Source organism: Sapajus apella, unplaced genomic scaffold (genome assembly GCF_009761245.1).
Source record: "Sapajus apella isolate SASKATOON/1434 unplaced genomic scaffold, GSC_monkey_1.0 scaffold182, whole genome shotgun sequence".
In the NCBI taxonomy this organism is placed as follows: domain Eukaryota; kingdom Metazoa; phylum Chordata; class Mammalia; order Primates; family Cebidae; genus Sapajus; species Sapajus apella.
Window position 1 is genome coordinate 666,733 of NW_022437122.1, and position 17,385 is coordinate 684,117.

The window sequence follows — 17,385 nt, forward strand, 5'->3', positions numbered from 1 at the left end:
GACTTTCATTTTTATTATTCTAAAGTTAGGTATGTCAGGTCCCCTGCAGGACATTATACACTAGATGTTTTACATGGACGTAAATTATATTGTTTAGACTTGAATAGATTTTATAATATTCTTTGGTCCAAACTTGGCTATCACAATCACCTGTGAACAGTTTTTAAAAATAATAGTGAGTTTGATTGCACACGTGGAGGTGCAGATCTAGCTGACGTACTGTTTAATTAGGAACACCTCCTGTGTTGTCTGTGCCGTGTGTGTGTGTGTGTGTGCCATGTATGCACGTGAGTGTTGTGCTTGTATGCACACCTGTGTATATCTCTACCTGTGTGTGAGAACTTGATTGTATACACACACCCCTAAAGAGGCAGGGATCTCTGGCCTTATTGTTCAGCCAGGAATGTGTTGCGTGCACGTGTGTCTGTGTATGCGTGTTGCATGCAAGTGTGAGGTGCCTGTGACTGCACACATGCCAGTCTCATTATTCCTAGCTTCTTGTATAGCAGTTATCTTCGTTTGGTACCAAAGTGGAAGCTGTGCCAAGGTTTTTTCTTGGTGTGAGGTAGGATCAAAGGGCTGTGGTGTTTTAGAGCTTGTGAGCTGAGGGCCCTTGGAAGACAGGAACTTTAGACGAACTGTAATCTGTAAGCTTCCTGGTCCTTCTCTGGGGGGAGTCAATAACAATCTGTGCTTCACTCCCAGCCTCTGTGGCCTGTGCTTGGCTTTCAGGAGGCTGGACCAAGGACAGTGTTTGGACTCATGGTCTCACCATGTCCGGTATTGGCTTAGAGACCCTCTTATGCAACTGCACTCTAGCTTGAGTGACAGAGCGAGACCCCATCTCAAAAAAAAAAAAAAATGTATTGTTTTCTTTACTGTAAAATAGCAATTTGTAATGATTTTTGAGAAGTGGGACCCATGGCGGTGTCGATGTCTGAGCCAGGTGAGGGTGAGACCCCTGGCGCCATGCGCTGGCCCCCAGGATCCCCTGGGAAACTCATTCTGTTCACAGCTGTGTGATTCTTTTCTCTCTGTGTTGGTGAAGCAGCCAGACCCGGTCCGTTTGGAATGCCTGGGATGGTGCCGCCGCACGTTCCTCCTCAGATGCTCAACATTCCGCAGACCTCTCTGCAAGCAAAGCCCGTGGTAAGGCGTGCCCTGCGTCGGGTGGGGTGGCGGGCCTGAGACACGGTGCGTGCATTAGATTTTGACAAACACTAAAATAAGTTCCTAACCTCTTGAATTGATATGTGAACTAGATGCCAGTGTCTGTTGACATAACAATGAGTCAGGAAACGTCAGGCCGGGCCTGAGTCTGGTCCTGCCTGCCACATGCGCATGTGACCTGTGCCCTTCCCTTCAGGCCCCACAGGTGCCCAGCCCAGGGGGTGCCCCGGGCCAGGGTCCATACCCGTACAGCCTCTCTGAGCCAGCAGCTCTCACTTTGGACACGAGCGGGAAGAATCTGACGGAGCAGAACAGCTACAGCAACATTCCTCACGAAGGGAAACACACGCCCTTGTATGAGCGGTCGTCGCCCATCAACCCGGCCCAGAGCGGCAGCCCCAACCACGTGGATTCCGCCTACTTCCCTGGCTCTTCTACATCGTCATCTTCCGACAACGACGAGGGCAGTGGAGGGACGACAAAGTGAGTGGTGGCAGGTTGCTGGGTCCTTCCTGGCGGGTAGTGACCTGGGGAAGCTGCCTTCCGGCCTGCCGGCCCCGCAGGTGTTTTGCTCAAAGATGTAGTTTGCTGCAGGTAGGTGATGGTCAGGCTGTTCTCAGACGGGGGCTCCTTGGACAGAGAAGAAAGAGGAAGAGTAGGTATGTTCTTTGACGTTTCCACGATTTAACATCTGCACCATCCCAGCCCCATGGCCTGGAGCTGCAGGAAACTTTTCTGGGGAGGAGTTTGACAAGAACTGGTTTGTGTGATGACCAAAACGTGGGGGCGTTTGTCCCATGTGGTGCCACTCACACACACCACAGCAACCCCCTGCCGTCCCGCAAAAGCATCAATCTCCTGGCTCCTGGATCAAGGGAACTCTCCATTTCCTCTCCTTTTAAACTCAGCAGTGCACAGGACATTTTTGAAATAACACTGTTTGCCCAAACACCCTAGAAAGCTGCCTAGACCCAGGCTGGAACTGTTTCCTTAGAGGAATATTTTAAATACTGTGTGTCCCTGAATAAATGAGTTCACAAATACATGGTTGGTTAAAATTTGATCAAGGAAATCTTAAATTTGCACTCCTTACTCATTTAAACTTCTTATGTTTAATAATAAAAAAAAAAAAAAAGCAGAAAGAGAAAGAAAGTGTCTTTCTTTTAAGTCAGTGTCTCCTTTTCCTTAGTGTGAACTCTACTTACAGGGTGGATAGCCAGGGCTGGTTGATGTTACATCTGCTTCTGATGTAAGAAGTCTAAGAAATGTAGTTGTCAGTTTCCATGCAAGTTCTTACCTGGTGTGTCACCTGAAGCAGATGATCTTTCCTCTCTGTCCCTTGTCCATCTGTAAAATGGGAATGGATATCTGTTGACTCAGGGCAGAGGTTACTGAAGGGCTCACTGCCACCCAACGATGCACTCCCTCTTTATGGCAGAGAAATGTAAAATTAATAAATGTTTATTTGCTGTACATGCAGAGAAGTATAAAATTAATACATTATTATTTGCTGTATATGCAGTGCTAAGACTCTAAAATGAAGAGTTGCAACTGAATATTCAAACTTTTAAGTTAACCTCTAGCAAGATAGTATTGAGTACCCATTGAATCAGAACCTCTGGGTTGGGGCCCCAAAATTTGCATTTTAATTAAGCATCTCAGTCAGCCTTTAGCACACTGCAGTTTGAGAACTACTAGATGGTCTTAGCAGCCCTCACATGCTAGACTTCTAAGGCATGTGAATTTTGTTGTAAAATATGAGTCATGTCAGCAAGATCGAAGTGTCTGTACAGTATAGTTTTCATCTTAGTAAGAAATGTTCTTTGTGAACTCTGAAACATAGGTAAGAAGTAAGACAAAAAGCAAAAGAAGTCAGCCTTATGAGTCCAGCAGTTCAGTGCTAGTGATGGAGATGTGGAAACCAGGTTGAGTTGCTGACTTGGGGACGTGGGTGGTGACCGGGACACATCTCAGTTGAGATGCTTGTTCCTCCAGCGTGGAGGGATTGAGAAGAATGCGAGTTGCCCATCTAATTTGGCAAGTTGTCTTTGTTAGGATGAGCTGAACTTGGAGCAAGTAGGAATGCCTGAGGATGCCCTGTCTTTTCTGTGTATGAGTCTCCTACCTGTCTCTAAGGGTTCTGGTCAGGTTTTTGGAGCTCTGAGCATCTGGCCTCCCTGGGACCTCTGGCTATATTGCCTTTATCCCCGATACAGCATTTTTACTGTTTTCTGGAGGTGCATCTTGTTTCTCCACTGGAATTTGACCTGCTCAGAGTCTAGTGTTTTGCCATCCTTGTGGTATGAAGTGTCGTGAAGAATGCAGGGTACAGCCTATCATCAGAAGATGGGATTCAAGCTGTGTGACTTAGCAGAAACTTCATTTCCTTGAATCTGCTTCCACTTTTATTATAATGTATGCGCAGTGCATCTGTAAAATGGGACCGAATGTCTGTCAGCCGAGGGCAGAGGTTACTGAAGGGCTCACTGCCACCCAGGGATGCACGCCCTGTTTATGGCATGGTAGACTTGAGATGAACGAAGGCAGAGGAGACAAGGGTGCTTGTTCCTGAAAGCTTTGGGGTCAGAAACTAGCATTTGACTTGGGGTCAAGCCCTTGATCACAGGAATCTTGCAGGTGCAGGGGAGTGACTTGGATTTTGTGTCCACTGTGCCAAGTAGGGACAGTGTTCATGGTTTTCAGCAAGGGTTCTAGTGTGTTGAATTGGTTTTATGTGTAGTATATAACGGCACTGCTTAAGCTGTGCATAGGAGAACAATGAATTGCTATCATAGTTTACCAAAAAAGTCCCTACTTTTTTACCTTTTGTTTTGAGTTTAATTTGGACCCTGGGACCTATGTTGCTTTTTCAGGATGGTCCTAAGGGAACAGAAATTACTCATTCTCTTAGCCAAGAATTGCCTGGGCATTCATTTATTAGTGAACAGGGCCGAGGACAGGAGTGATGACGTCTTTGCCCAGAGCTTGCATTCTGGAGGACAGTATATAAGCATTGAACGAGGAAACCCTGGTGAGTTCGTGAAGAAGACATGCAGAGAGTGAGGAGTGGGGAACTGGGAGCAGCAGAGCAGTGGGGCGCTGCAAGACTGGGAGAAAGGAGCAAACCAGCTGATAGGCTGGGGTGTGAGGACCAGAAGGGCTGGGCCGTGCAGAGCTGGATGTATTCCAAGTGCCAGGGGAAACATCTAGAACAAACTTCTTCATCCCATGGTGTACGGGCCTCACGCAGCTCAGGATAGTGGCCCAACCCAAATTTGTAAACTTTCTTAAAACGGTATGAGATTTTTTTTCCAATTTTTTTTTAAGCTCATTAGCTATTGTTAGTGTATTTTATGTGTGGCCCAAGCCAATTCTTCTTCCTCCACTGTGGCCCAAGGATGCCAAAAGATTGGACATCCTTGATCCAGAGGATACTTAGAATGATCCTGGGCTGGAGAGATCCTGGTGTTTCTTTGGTGTTGAGGTTACTCCCACCTTGATGCTATTTGCCCTTGGGATGGTGGGTCTCCAGACAGTCAGACCATTCAGCTGGTGGAAACAGTTCAACTCCAGAACTCTGGTCTTAAAATATATTGATGGTATAAAGGAGATATATATATATATATATATTTTTTTTAATTTTTTTGAAACAGAATTTTGCTCTCGTTGCATAGGCTGGAGTGCAATGATGTGATCTAGGCTCACTGCAACCTCTGCCTCTTGGGTTCAAACAGTTCTCCTGCCTCAGCCTCCCGAGTAGCTGGGATTATAGTTGCCCACCACCATGCCCAGCTAATTTTTTGTATTTTTAGAAGAGACGGGGTTTCACCATGTTGGCCAGTCTATTCGTGAACTCCTGACCTCAGGTGATCTGCCTGCCTCAGCCTCCCAAAAGTGCTGGGATTACAGGTGTGAGTGACCATGCCTGGCCAGAAATGTTTATAATTTCTAGACTATAAAATAGCGGAGGTGATTGGCCTTGTAGATGCGTAGCAAGATGTGTCCCCACCTGCTGCGCTCTCCCTCTTATTGTGCAGCCCTAGCTTCTCCTATCTTCCCTAGTGCACATTTAGTGATACCACAAGTTAGGAATAATGTGGGACACCCTGCAAAATAAACAGCCTAGGTTCCCCAACAATAAATCAGTGGCACTCTTTTAAAGGGTGGTAGTGATGGGCGATGGGGATTGTTACAGAACAAAAGAGACAACAAAAATAGAAAAAAGCTTCCTATTAATTAAAAAGGTAAGTGATTTTCTAAAATTATTCTTATTTTTTTAGGGACAGGGTCTTACTGTTTCAGCCAGGCTGGAGTGCAGTGGCACCATCATAGCTCACTGCAGCCACAATCTTTTGGGCTCAAATGATCCTCACACATCAGTCTCCTGAGAGTCTGAGACTAAAGGCATGTTCCACCATGCCCAGCTAACCTGTATTATTTGTAGTTATGGGGTCTCACTGTATTGCCCAGGCTGGTTTCAAACTTCTGGCCTCAAGCAATCCTCCTACCTCTGCCCCGCCAAGTGGCGGGATTACAGGCATGAGCCACTGTGTGCAGCTGATGGCAACTGTTATAAATGGAAATAGATACAAATGTGCTGGGTGTGGTACTGTACACTTGTAGTCCCAGCTACTCGGGAGGTTGAGGCGGGAGGATCATTTGAGCCCAGGAGGTGAAGGCTGCAATGAGCTATGTTCATACCTGTGATTGGCCAGTGCACTTTCACCTGGGCAATGTGGTGAGATCTCATCTCTTAAAATAAGATATAAGCATGCAATTCACAGAGGAAGCAGCCATCAATAAACATAAAAAGTTGTTCACCGTCACTAACAAAATCAAAGTTACACAACTTAGAACTAAGATGCCTTTTACAAAAGCCTATAAAATTGTCAAACATTTATCTTTAAAGATATATTGTCGTGGGGGGTTATGGGTGGAATTATCCTGACCGCCACTTCTGAGCATCGGTGGATGTTGGCATGACTTGTGGATGTCTGAGAGCTGCGTGTGTGCTGGTGCTCTTTGTGGAGATTTACTCTGTGCCTGTAGGAAGATGGGTGTGGGGTGTGCTTTGTAGCAACATTGGAGGAACAGATGTGTGTGCCCCCATGCTTTCATCAGGGTTCATCGAACAGGAACCTCACACTGTACAGAGAACATGGTCTTGTGACCCCAAGTTCACGGGAAGCACCCACACAGATGGCAGCAGATTAGGAAATGCTCTCAGCCAGTCCTCAAGCCTTCATCTGGGTAGGCTTGGCAGCCCTGAGCTTTGTCTCTTCTTTTCATTGTATTTCTTTAATACCTTATTCAGCATTTTAGTTTCTTCAGTTGGGTGAGTTGTTCAGTGTCCTTGTACTGTACGGTTCTCCCATACTGTTGGAATAGAAGGTATGGGCTGTGTTACTCTTTTGAAATAGAAGTTTCTCTTTAGAATTTTTGGAAAATCTGTTAGAGGAGGAGTTCTTAGAATATGAGAAGACTTCTTGTCACATAGTTGTGTGTGCCTGATGTATTTTTCCAACAAAATTGAAGGTGAACCTGTTGGAAGCTCAGTTCTAAGTGTAATTGGCTACTTTGCAGAGACATAACACTCTCTTTCTAGCATGTCCCTTGGAAGCCAATAGGCTGGTGTCTTGTGTGGCGATCAGGACTGGCAGTTATTCTAGGCCTAAAACAGTTTGGCAATAAAATAAGAAAAAGGGGCCACACACGGTGGCTCATGCTTTAATCCCTGTACTTTGAGAGGCTGAGGCAGGGGGATTCCATGAAGCCAGCCTGAGCAATATAATATTTCAAAATTAGCCTGATATGGTGGCGTGTGGCTGTGGGTCCAGCAACGTGGTTGGCTGAGATGGCAGGATCACTTGAGCCGGGGAGTTTGAGGCTGTAGTGAGCCATGATGACATTACTGCAGTCCAGCTGGGCAACAGAGCGAGTCCCTGTCTCTTAAAAGAAAAAAGGAAAGAAAGAAAAGAAATGAAACATGTGGCTTTCTAAGTAATTTCTCCTCCACTTTCTTTTGTTAGAGCAGTACCATACACTTGCTTTTATTCAGCATACACTTGCTTTTATTCTTGGTTAAAATTTTAAAAATTAAGATGACATTCTTTTCTTTTTCCCTTTGTGGTACCTGTCAGATCTTTATAATCTTGTTTCAGTTGAATTAAGAATTACAGTTGAGGGCCGGGCACGGTGGCTCATGTCTGTAATCTCAGCACTTTGGGAGGCCAAGGCAGGTGGATCACAAGGTCAGGAGATCAAGACCATCCTGGCCAACACGGTGAAACCCTGTCTCTACTAAAAATTCAAGAAATTAGCCGGGCATGGCAGCATGGGCCTGTAATCCCAGCTACTTGGGATGCTGAGGTAGGAGAATTGCTTGAATCTGGGAGGCGGAGATTGCAGTGAGCTGAGATCGTGCCATTGCATTCCAGCTTAGGTGATAAGAGGGAAACTCCATCACAAAAACAAAACAAAACAAAACAAAGCAAAACAATTACAGTTGGCTGGGTGCCGCGGCCCATGCCTGTAATTTTAGCACTTACGGAACCCGAGGTGGGCGAATCACTTGAGAGCAGAGGTTTGAGACCAACATGGTGAAACCCTTTCTCTATCAAAAAATACAAAAATTAGCTAGACATGGTGGTGTGTGCTTGTACCCGGGAGGTGGAGGTTGTAGTGAGCCAAGATCGTGCCACTGCACTCCATCCTGGGCAACAGAGTGAGATCCTGTTTCCAAAAAACAAACAAACAAAAACAGGAAAAAACACCCAATTACAACTGAATCCTTGTGGGAGTGTTTATTTTATGTTATTTTCATAGATTTATTTGGACTTGTAGAATCTGAATCAAATCTGAGGTTGCTGTATTAACATTTTTAATTCTTTGTTTTTATATCTTTTTTGTAATTATCATCTTGATACCAAGTTATATAGAATTCAAACACTGGAAAATACAGTATAGGGAATACCCCATGATCCTACTTCTAGAGAGGTAATTATATTTGAAAAATTGGTGAATATTCAAGCACCTTATTTTCCTCTGCATCTGCTAAAATAAGATTTTTACAATAATTTTTACAGTTAAATATATTTATGTAAGTATGTATTCTTATTTGTGCATGTAAATATAAATATGTATATGTACCTAATACCTAATATTTAATAAGATCTGTGTATGTCCACTTTATTGGTTTAATGTTTGTGGATAAAATTACTGACATTTTTAAATGGATATGTAAAAGTCCTTGTTCAGTTAGAAGACTTAATTTTTTTCCACCTTGTGACTTCGTATAAATTTGTTTCATTTTCTTGAGAATTTACATATGTATCTTAGGAGAGAAGGCCCTATGGAACAGAATATCTCCACATTTATTATTTATTTTGACATGTAGTGTTATGGAGGCATCTCTTGCATAAGTCTTGTGTTCCCCTCCCCTGTTAATTTTTTTTGCTAATGACCTGTACTCCCTGGACCAAATCTGGACTGTGAAAGATGAACCGCAGGAAGACAGGCTGCTTGGTGTCAGCATGCACTGTAAGCAGCATTGATCGCCAGCTGTTGGCAAGAACCAAGATCAGAGTCTCTTGGTTGGTATTTCTAGGTGGTGGTGTGACCTGAAGCTTGTGGAACCTCAGAGCATTCAAATGTGTGTGGCAGGTTTGCTGAGTTAGTTTGTGAATTAAGTCAGCTGATGTATAGGCTCAGTGAATGGTAGCTATCACTACTTTTTAAAAATTAACTATTGGTATGCTGGAAAACCAGAACACTGATTTGGTTTTTAGTGTGAAAGAGCTAAAGAATTTTATTTGGCTTCCCTTGACCTGGTATCCCAGGAAGTATGCGCCTGATCTGCCTCTTTTGCTTGAAGACGGTATTGAGTGTTTTTCTTGTCCTTTAAGTCCTTTTCAACTCCATTTCCAAAAAAACTTTCTGTTTCGCAAAGAGAATTTCATTGTGTCCTGCTCCAGGATACTGAGATATGGGTAGGTAGGTAGGCTTGTGGCTGAAGGAATGGCTTCACTGTAGCTGTAGGTTTTTCTTTCAGATTGTTACGCTCTTGTTCCAGACAGATATCTGCTTTATATTTATGTTTTGACTTTTTAACACATGGTGCCATTTCTAATACCTTCTCATAAAAGTGATTCTGAATTTTATGTGTTGACAAAAATTAATTACGATCTATATCATTACGTTGTGTTCTAGTCATCCACTGATCTATGTTGACATTTTGTATTGATCTTGTCAAGACAGATGTGTTGACACAGTGAGGTGTCTCTAAACCCTCACTTGTGGGCTGCAAGGGGACAGCTACATGACCAGTTGGGGCTTCTTGGTCACACACTCTTCTTATGACAGCGAGAAGTCCTGACAAGCCTGTGAAAGAAGTTTGAGCCATCACCTGACTGCCACATGGAAAAGTGTTTCTGACCTTTTAAACTCACCCATTGTGTGAAGGAAAAAAAACCTGAATGTGTGATGTTATCTTAATTAGGGGCATGAGGAGACTAGACCTATTGGGTGTCTATCTCTGTGACTTTTGTAGCTTCGCTGGTCAGGGCACCCAGATACTGGTGCTTCTGTAGGGAGATAGCACTGGGCAGGGCCAGGCCCTGCAGGAGAACTTTTGAGCATGTGTCCAACCAGGCTGAGGCCTCCTGCTTCCCTGCACCAGCAGGGCCCAGACCCTCCTGGCTGTTTATTCTTAGCCCTGTTGAGTTGAGGAGTAGATAGAAATGAAAAATTTATATATACCAGATAGTTCTGCTGTGAATTTGATCTTTTCTTTTCTACATTTAATGATTTGTTTTCTTTCCTTTTGGTTTTATTTGCCTTTGCTCTTTGTTGACACAGGAGTCAGCTTTTACTTAGCGTTCTTTCTTTTCTGCTCCATAAAGGAAAACCCTGCACCCTGACAGGCAGAACATGAGTGACATGACATACCCTGGTGTACTTGGTGTAAGCGAACACCAGTGCATTTCCATTCTAGCCTCACCAACTTGCTGAAAGGTGTAGAAAATAAGTCATTCAGTGACTAGAACAGTTTGCTATCTTCCCAGGCTATCGTACAGAAGAACCTCCAAACATTCCTAGTGAAGTGAGGCCCTGGCATTCCTCTCTGACAGCCTGTAAATACACCGTCCTGTAGTGCTGGGCTTCCCCAGCTGCCGAGCTGACTTGCCAGAGTCACCCTGTCTGTTGGTTGCGTGCTGCCTTCTCCCTATGTGTGAAATCGTCTGTAGGCTCAGTTCGTCTCTGCTGTGGTAGCAGGTGCCAATACTTTGAAATAATGCATCTGGGTTTGAATCCAGCTACTTCATTTGTGACTGTGGGTAGATTCCTCCTCTCTGAGCCTGGATTTTATCATTTTATCATTAGAGATTTATAGTGTGGGGGTGGGTATGAGGTTGTGAGAGCACCGCAGGCTTCCTGCACAGTGCCCACGTCACTGACTCCACTTCCCTGTAGCTGATGCCTGTCTCAGTGCATCTCAGCGCAGTGTGAGTCAGTGAAATGTCTGGTTTATGTACATGGTTCCAAGTGTCAGTTTAAGGTATTATTAGTGGTATAAAATGAAACAAATATATATAGAAGTATTCTAAAATTTTATCCATCTGTTCTTCAAAGCAAGGCTTTTGTCATATATTCAAATTCTTTTTCAAATTGTAAAGTAATATCCTTATCCTGTTTCTCGTCAAGATGCTTTTCAGGCAGAATTTTAGATTTTACAGTATGATTGTTAGGTTATATGAGCATTCACATTACGACATTTATTTTTAGATTGATAATCTACCTAGAACAACACTAAGGCTTGCAAGTGTAGGGTCTGTGTGATCTCAGGTGGCACTGGCATGGTGCCTCGGCTCTCCAGTTTTAGTAGAGATGTGCATCCCCTCCTTGGTTGGGACTTTCCTAACACTCGGCCTCCCCTGCCCCACCATCCTGGGTGTATGATCCTCTAGATCCTTTTATCCTCCAAGAACCCCAGACACTCTAGGGACAGATATGCTGGGTATGGGTGCTTGAGGATCTGCATGCTTAATAAGCATTCCATGTGAGTCTTAAGCTTAACAACACTTTGAGGATGCTTATTGTTCTTTACATCCTATGGTAGATAAGCAAGGTTTGCGCCAATGTTGCCATGTACTTCTAGGCCAGGATTTAGTAATTTATTGCCCCTTGGATCTCCCAGCATGCTGACTCATGCATCCCTATCAGTGTGCTCATCTACCTCCTTTCTCCATTGTCTGCTAACATTCCGCTCTCAGTGGCTGCTTTCTCAATGGGACAGACCGCCACACCCTGGGGATGCCTGAACTAGTTTTTGATGTGTCTGAGACACTTCTGGGGTTTTCTCTAGTTTCGTTAAATTGCAGGTTGAGATTGGGCATAAGGGAGTGAACTTACACAGAGCAGTGGTTTCTCCAAGCTCCATGAAGACCTGGGAAGCTGAACAGGGTGGGTGAACTTTTCATGGCATGTGTGTGGTATCCTTGGCTGGAAGGGCCTATCATGTGATGATGGGATCTTTTTTGCAGCTTTTTTTCCCCTTTTTTTAAAGACAGAACTAAAATGAAGTTGATTGGAACATAGGAGAATTAGCTGGTCTTAAAACCTCTCCATCTGTCATGCGAGTCAGCTATACAGGCAGGCCAATTGACCCATGCAGGCATGCCCTGTGGCCAGCACTAGTTTTCAGAAGGTTGTTGGGCATGGAATCTTATATTGGAAGGCTGAGTGTATGCAGCACCACAACTGTCCCTGCCTCAGGGTCACATTGTACACTGAGGCTGCAGTGTGATGCTGCATCCTGCTGTCCCTGCTCAAGCCCCTGTACGTCCTCTGCTACCTGTAGACAGTGCATTTCACATTTGCCTGAGGATTGTGGTAATCCACCCCTTTTACGTTGGCTCATATACTACAAGTGAACAAAGACTTTATGAAATACTGCTAATTCACGCCACTCATTCTGGCCTGTCTTGTTTCAGTTTTTTAGAATGCTCATTAAACTCCTGACATTGTTTTCCCAGACTGTTAAGGGTAACAGCACAGTTATCTCTCATTCTGGAATTTGAGATGCTCTGTAATCTTCTCATCTCTTTTTCCTTACCCTTTTTTTTTTTTTTTCTCACCACTTCATCAAATAAAGCCGTTCTCCAAATAAGTTCCCATGAACTCGTTGTTCTGTGAACCCACCAAGTTTGTGCCATCTCCCTCTGCCTAGAGTGTATCTTCCCTGCCTTTCAGATTTTCCGGTTTGAGTCACCTCTGGTGTTAGCTCTAATGTCCCCTCCACATGAATAGACTGGAGTGACCTATGTGATGTATTGTCACCTTACATTTATTTATAAATTATGTGTAGTGTTCAATGCAGGTAACAGTTAAGTCTTCTACTACCTGATAATTGCCAATTAAATGCTAATCTTTATCTTGCTGTATCAATGGAAAGATCCCCTAAGGCAAGGCTTGCCTTTGTTTTCTCTGCATGCTCCATGGTGCTAAGCATATCACAGACCATCCCTAAACTGCCTGGTGACTCCTAAGTTAGATGTTTGATAATTTCTTTTCCGTAGTATGTGGTTATCACCTACCCTTTTGAAGCAGGAAGAAATATTACTATAATAGAATTATTTCTTGACATCATGTTTATTTTAAAAGTATTATGAGTCCGTAGACTTAGCTCAGGCCCTTCTTTTCATTGTCAGCTGGCTTGTGAAAGTGATTGGACAGTAATCGTGTTCATTTTATGTTTAGCCATATCAGCGGGAACAAGATTGGCTGGGAGAAGACGGGAAGCCACTCAGAGCCTCAGGCACGAGGAGACCCAGGAGACCAAACAAAGGTAGACAGTCTATGCCTTTTAATTTTTGAGTTCTGACTCATTTTGTATTAGTGTACTGTATTAGTGATCAATTAGTGAAAAATGATTTCTCTCTCTTTTAATCGGGTCATGTAAACCTTTATAAAGGGGATAAGAGAGGAAGGAAGAGTTTAGAGCTATGCCCGAGCCTGCCAGTCTCTCTGCATGGTGGGCACCTGATGCATTTCCCCATTGTTTTCTCGCTGCATCATCTTGGGCAAGGTGCTTAGGAGTTTCCTGAGCCCACATTTGTTGTTGGTTTTTGTGAAGATTCACTGAGAAAGCACCAGGGATGCTAAGTTTCACTTACCCTCTTTTTTTAAATTTAAATTTTTGTGTGTGTGACAGAGTCTTGCTGTCTCCCAGGCTGGAGTGCAATGGCATGATCTTGGCTTACTGAAACCTCTGCCCCCCTGGGTTCAAGCAATTCTCCTTCCTCAGCCTCCCTGGTAGCTGGGGATACAGGCATGCGCTACCATGCCCAGCTAATTTTTGTATTTTTAGTAGAGATGGAGTTTTGCCATGTTGGCCAGGCTAGTCTTGAACTCATGACCTCAAGTGATCTTGGGAGGCACCAGCTGGGCCTCCCAAAGTGCTAGGATTACAGAATAAGCCACCACGTCCGACCTTCTCACTTTTCTTCTACTTCTGCCTGTTAATAGTGATCTCTAAAAATATCTTTTTAATTCGCAAAGCCACATCTGCCACATGTGATTACCGAGAAGGAGCAGGTTTCCTGCTAGAAGGTTTTGGTGGTTAATATGCAGGGTTGCCTGAATATCAGACATTTGTCTGAAGAAGTCTTACTATTAAATAACTGTTCTGCAAATAAGTAACAAAAATCCTTTGCGGATACCTATTATTTTCAAAGCACCTTCCAAAGCATTTTGAGTTGTTTTACATCCATATTCTTATAGAATGGAGAATGTAGAAAACACTGGTGAATTATCTATGAGTTATTCTTCTTAAGACTAATTTTGGCACTCTGTGTTTTAAAGGATAAAATTAAGCACTTATGTACCATTGTAAATAATATACTTTGTTTCAAAACAAAATTGTATATGTCTTTAGGGTGGCATTAAGTCAATCAATAAGCATTTCTTATTTCCAACATTTATTCTGATAAAGTTTATCATACATATAATAATTGCTCTTGGGCAGCTGTTCAGGCAGTTCAGACTGTGCTAAAGTGTCTCCCTTCCTTTTTCCTTCCTTAATTCTACTGCCTAACAGCAATCCATCACTGTGTTAATAATTTGGGGACCAGCCTCTTTCCTGTGCATGTCCATACACTCCGTGGGGGTTTAGTTGTACAGAATGGGTGTTTTTACCTAACAGTGTATCATGTACCTTTTTCTATGTCATTATCCATAGATATGAGACATTGTTTTTAATGGCATTACCCTGTGGCTTAGCAGGTTTTTGGTTTAATTTTTCTTGTGTATAATTATTAACTTAAGGCTTTATAATGACTACAGAGAGTGCTTGAGTTTGGGTTTTTGTTTGTTGTTTAAGTACCAGCTGTGGCATAGAGTCAGCCCAGGATTAGAATTCCATATCTATGTGTTAGGGTTGTGTAACTGTGTTCAAACTGCACAGCCTCTCAGAGTGTTAGTTTTCCTGTTTGTGTAGAGATCTTAGGCAAGGATTCGAGAAAAGCAGAAACACAGGAATGGACCACATGGATGATGGACAAGTAAAAGCCAAACAAGATTGTGAGGCTGCTGCTTCCCAACATAGAAGACCTGCAGGGAGACACAGAACAATGGGGAGTAACAGCGCTCTCCTGTGGCACAGGGGATGTTGTTGCTATTTCAGTGTGGGAGGCTATTCAAGGAAAAGGGACTGGATCAGGGTGCTCTCTGTTTCCTCTGTCTTTAGGGTGGCACCAAATCTGGTCTCCCCAAGACAGGACTCATCTGTGCCCCTCCGTGTCTGGCAGGTTGAACAGGCACCTAACACATTTCAAATGAATGAAAATGTGACATACACTTGTTTTCCTCCCTTCTGCTCTCTGCACTGTAGGCAGAAGGCTCGTCCACTGCGTCTTCAGGAAGCCAACTAGCCGAAGGCAAGGGAAGCCAGATGGGCACTGTCCAGCCAATCCCATGCCTCCTGTCGATGCCCACCAGGAACCACATGGACATCACCACACCTCCCCTGCCCCCCGTCGCACCTGAGGTGCTGAGAGTGGCTGAGCATAGGCACAAGAAGGGGCTGATGTACCCCTACATCTTCCATGTCCTGACGAAGGTATTATCAAAGGGGCCCTGGAGTGGCTTCTGTTATTTGGCGAGTGGCCATTCTTATGGGTGTTTTGTCCTTTTGTCCTTTTTTGAGTCATTTTTCTATCGTAGTAATCTATTTGAAACAAAGTTCACTTTCCCCTTTCTAAACATTGAATGAAAGAAGAATATTTAGAACTGTAAATACAGTTTTAAAATAACTTGTGAAAAGTCTCACTTTTTTACTTCAGTTGAGTATAAAATATTTTTATGCTTCTAATGAAATAATATATCGCATTATTTTATGACTTGTAATTTTATTTTTATTTCAGTTTCAGAATTTTCTTACACCACATTTGTGCTGTAGCATCAGGTTTACTTCTGATGTCAGATACAATATCTGATTTCTTTATCATTTGTGCTTAGAAAATAATATCTCCCCCTTTGAATGGCTCATAGTACTTCATGTGTTTTAACTTGTTCGTGACCTCATAGAGGGCAGTTTTAATAGTGCTAAGAGCAAAAAATGGAATGCAGGATTTTGTTAACATGTGCATAGTCAGAAAATGCAACTATCGTTTTACACAGTGTCATAATTTCACTTTATTAGTGTCTTATCAAATGTATGCTTAAATATATATATATATAGTGTGGCATCAATTGTTTTTTAATCTTGGTGTCTCGGATGTATCTATGTGTATTTAAATTTCCTCAGTGATTTGTAGTCTTTATGTTGGCACTTTTAATCTTAGCCCTACAGTTTAACAAGTTACCTCAGTTACTAGATTGATCCTGCAGAATTGGTTTATTACTGTTATGTATTATTAACATGTTTTACTCAATACCTATACCACCGTATATAATCAGACTTTTCTGTCTATTCTCTACAACCTATCCGTGGTTTGTAAAATGGAATCAAGAGATGCACTGTGAACTCCTGTTCCCTAATGCTCCTGAGGTGGACTTCAGTTGTTAATTGACTAATCCAGACATTGCTTACTTTTATTAATTAAAGGACATGGAAAACATTTAGCCAGTACTATTTGCTCAGATCCTTTAATTTATTTTGTAGTTGTAATGCCTCCAAATCTCATCTAAATCTCATCTATTATTTGATATGGGTATGCATATCTAGTATCACTTTTCAGATTATGGTTGTAAGGTGAACATTTTATTTTTCAGGTTCAACATAAATTATAAAGGGTAAGTGAAAAGTAATTGTTGTGGGGAAAGCATTTTGCTAAGTTTAAGGAACCAAAGTTTTGGGAAGACATCTTTAAAAAAAACATGTAAAGAAAGAACACTGATTCCTCGTGGGGCTGTTTGAAACGTAAGGTCCCCAGGAGCCACCTGTTATGTCCACACTGCTGGATCTGATGCGTGGATAGTTGGTTAGATCTATATGAGAGTTGCAAGTTGTACCGACATGCTTCCTTATTTCTCATGAATTTCAAGGGCAAATACTGATAAAAAATGACCTTGGTTGCGTTAATTGTCTTTTTGGATTTTAAAATGCTACTTAATTTTTTTTAGTTTATCAGGGAAAAGTTTATACAACAATGCACACTATTTCCTATTAGCTGAATGGCTCTGGTATTAAATTGCCCAGGCTAAGACATTTACAGTGCGATGCATCTTTATGGTAATAAAGAGAACTCATCTATATTTTATAATGTAAAACCATCATATTATGAAGAAAAATATTCCCTAGATGAGAATGCTAGAACACATGGAGCCACTGGATTAATGAATATGAAAGTATGGAGGGTAAGGGGAAAGATCAGTTTTGAAATTAAATTTACTTGAAAGAAAGAACAAATGTTACAAAGTTATTATTTAACACATACGTATCAGTTAACTTAATCGACATTGAGATCATAAATGCATTTTTATGCTCTGAGTACAATTAAATAAAATTTATTGTACAATATCTTGAGATGTATCTTGATGCTGTAAGATCCCTGAGAAAGATGACCACAGCATTTTGGCAACAGTCTCAGCTGCCATACGCCACAGCCAGTTATTTGTCTCCTGGCAGCACATTCTGAGTCAGATGTGGTTCTTGCTGCATTGGCCCGGGACATGAAAAAGGTGGAGTGCTTTTGTTTTCTGCCCTAGTGGCTATGT

At 42.6% G+C, this 17,385-nt stretch overlaps 1 protein-coding gene across 5 annotated transcripts in view; it reads left to right on the plus strand.

Moving 5' to 3' along the window:
- FAM120A (family with sequence similarity 120A) overlaps positions 1-17,385 on the plus strand; it is a 119,504-nt gene that overhangs the window by 65,221 nt on the left and 36,898 nt on the right. For 4 of the 5 annotated variants that reach the window (XM_032268528.1, XM_032268529.1, XM_032268525.1 and 1 more), the window contains exons 6-9: positions 1,049-1,149; positions 1,367-1,653; positions 12,928-13,015; positions 15,059-15,286. In XM_032268528.1, coding sequence (XP_032124419.1) covers positions 1,049-1,149; positions 1,367-1,653; positions 12,928-13,015; positions 15,059-15,286 — 704 coding nt within the window. The remainder of the gene's footprint in view (positions 1-1,048; positions 1,150-1,366; positions 1,654-12,927; positions 13,016-15,058; positions 15,287-17,385) is intronic. The other variant, XM_032268527.1, reaches the window with a different exon arrangement.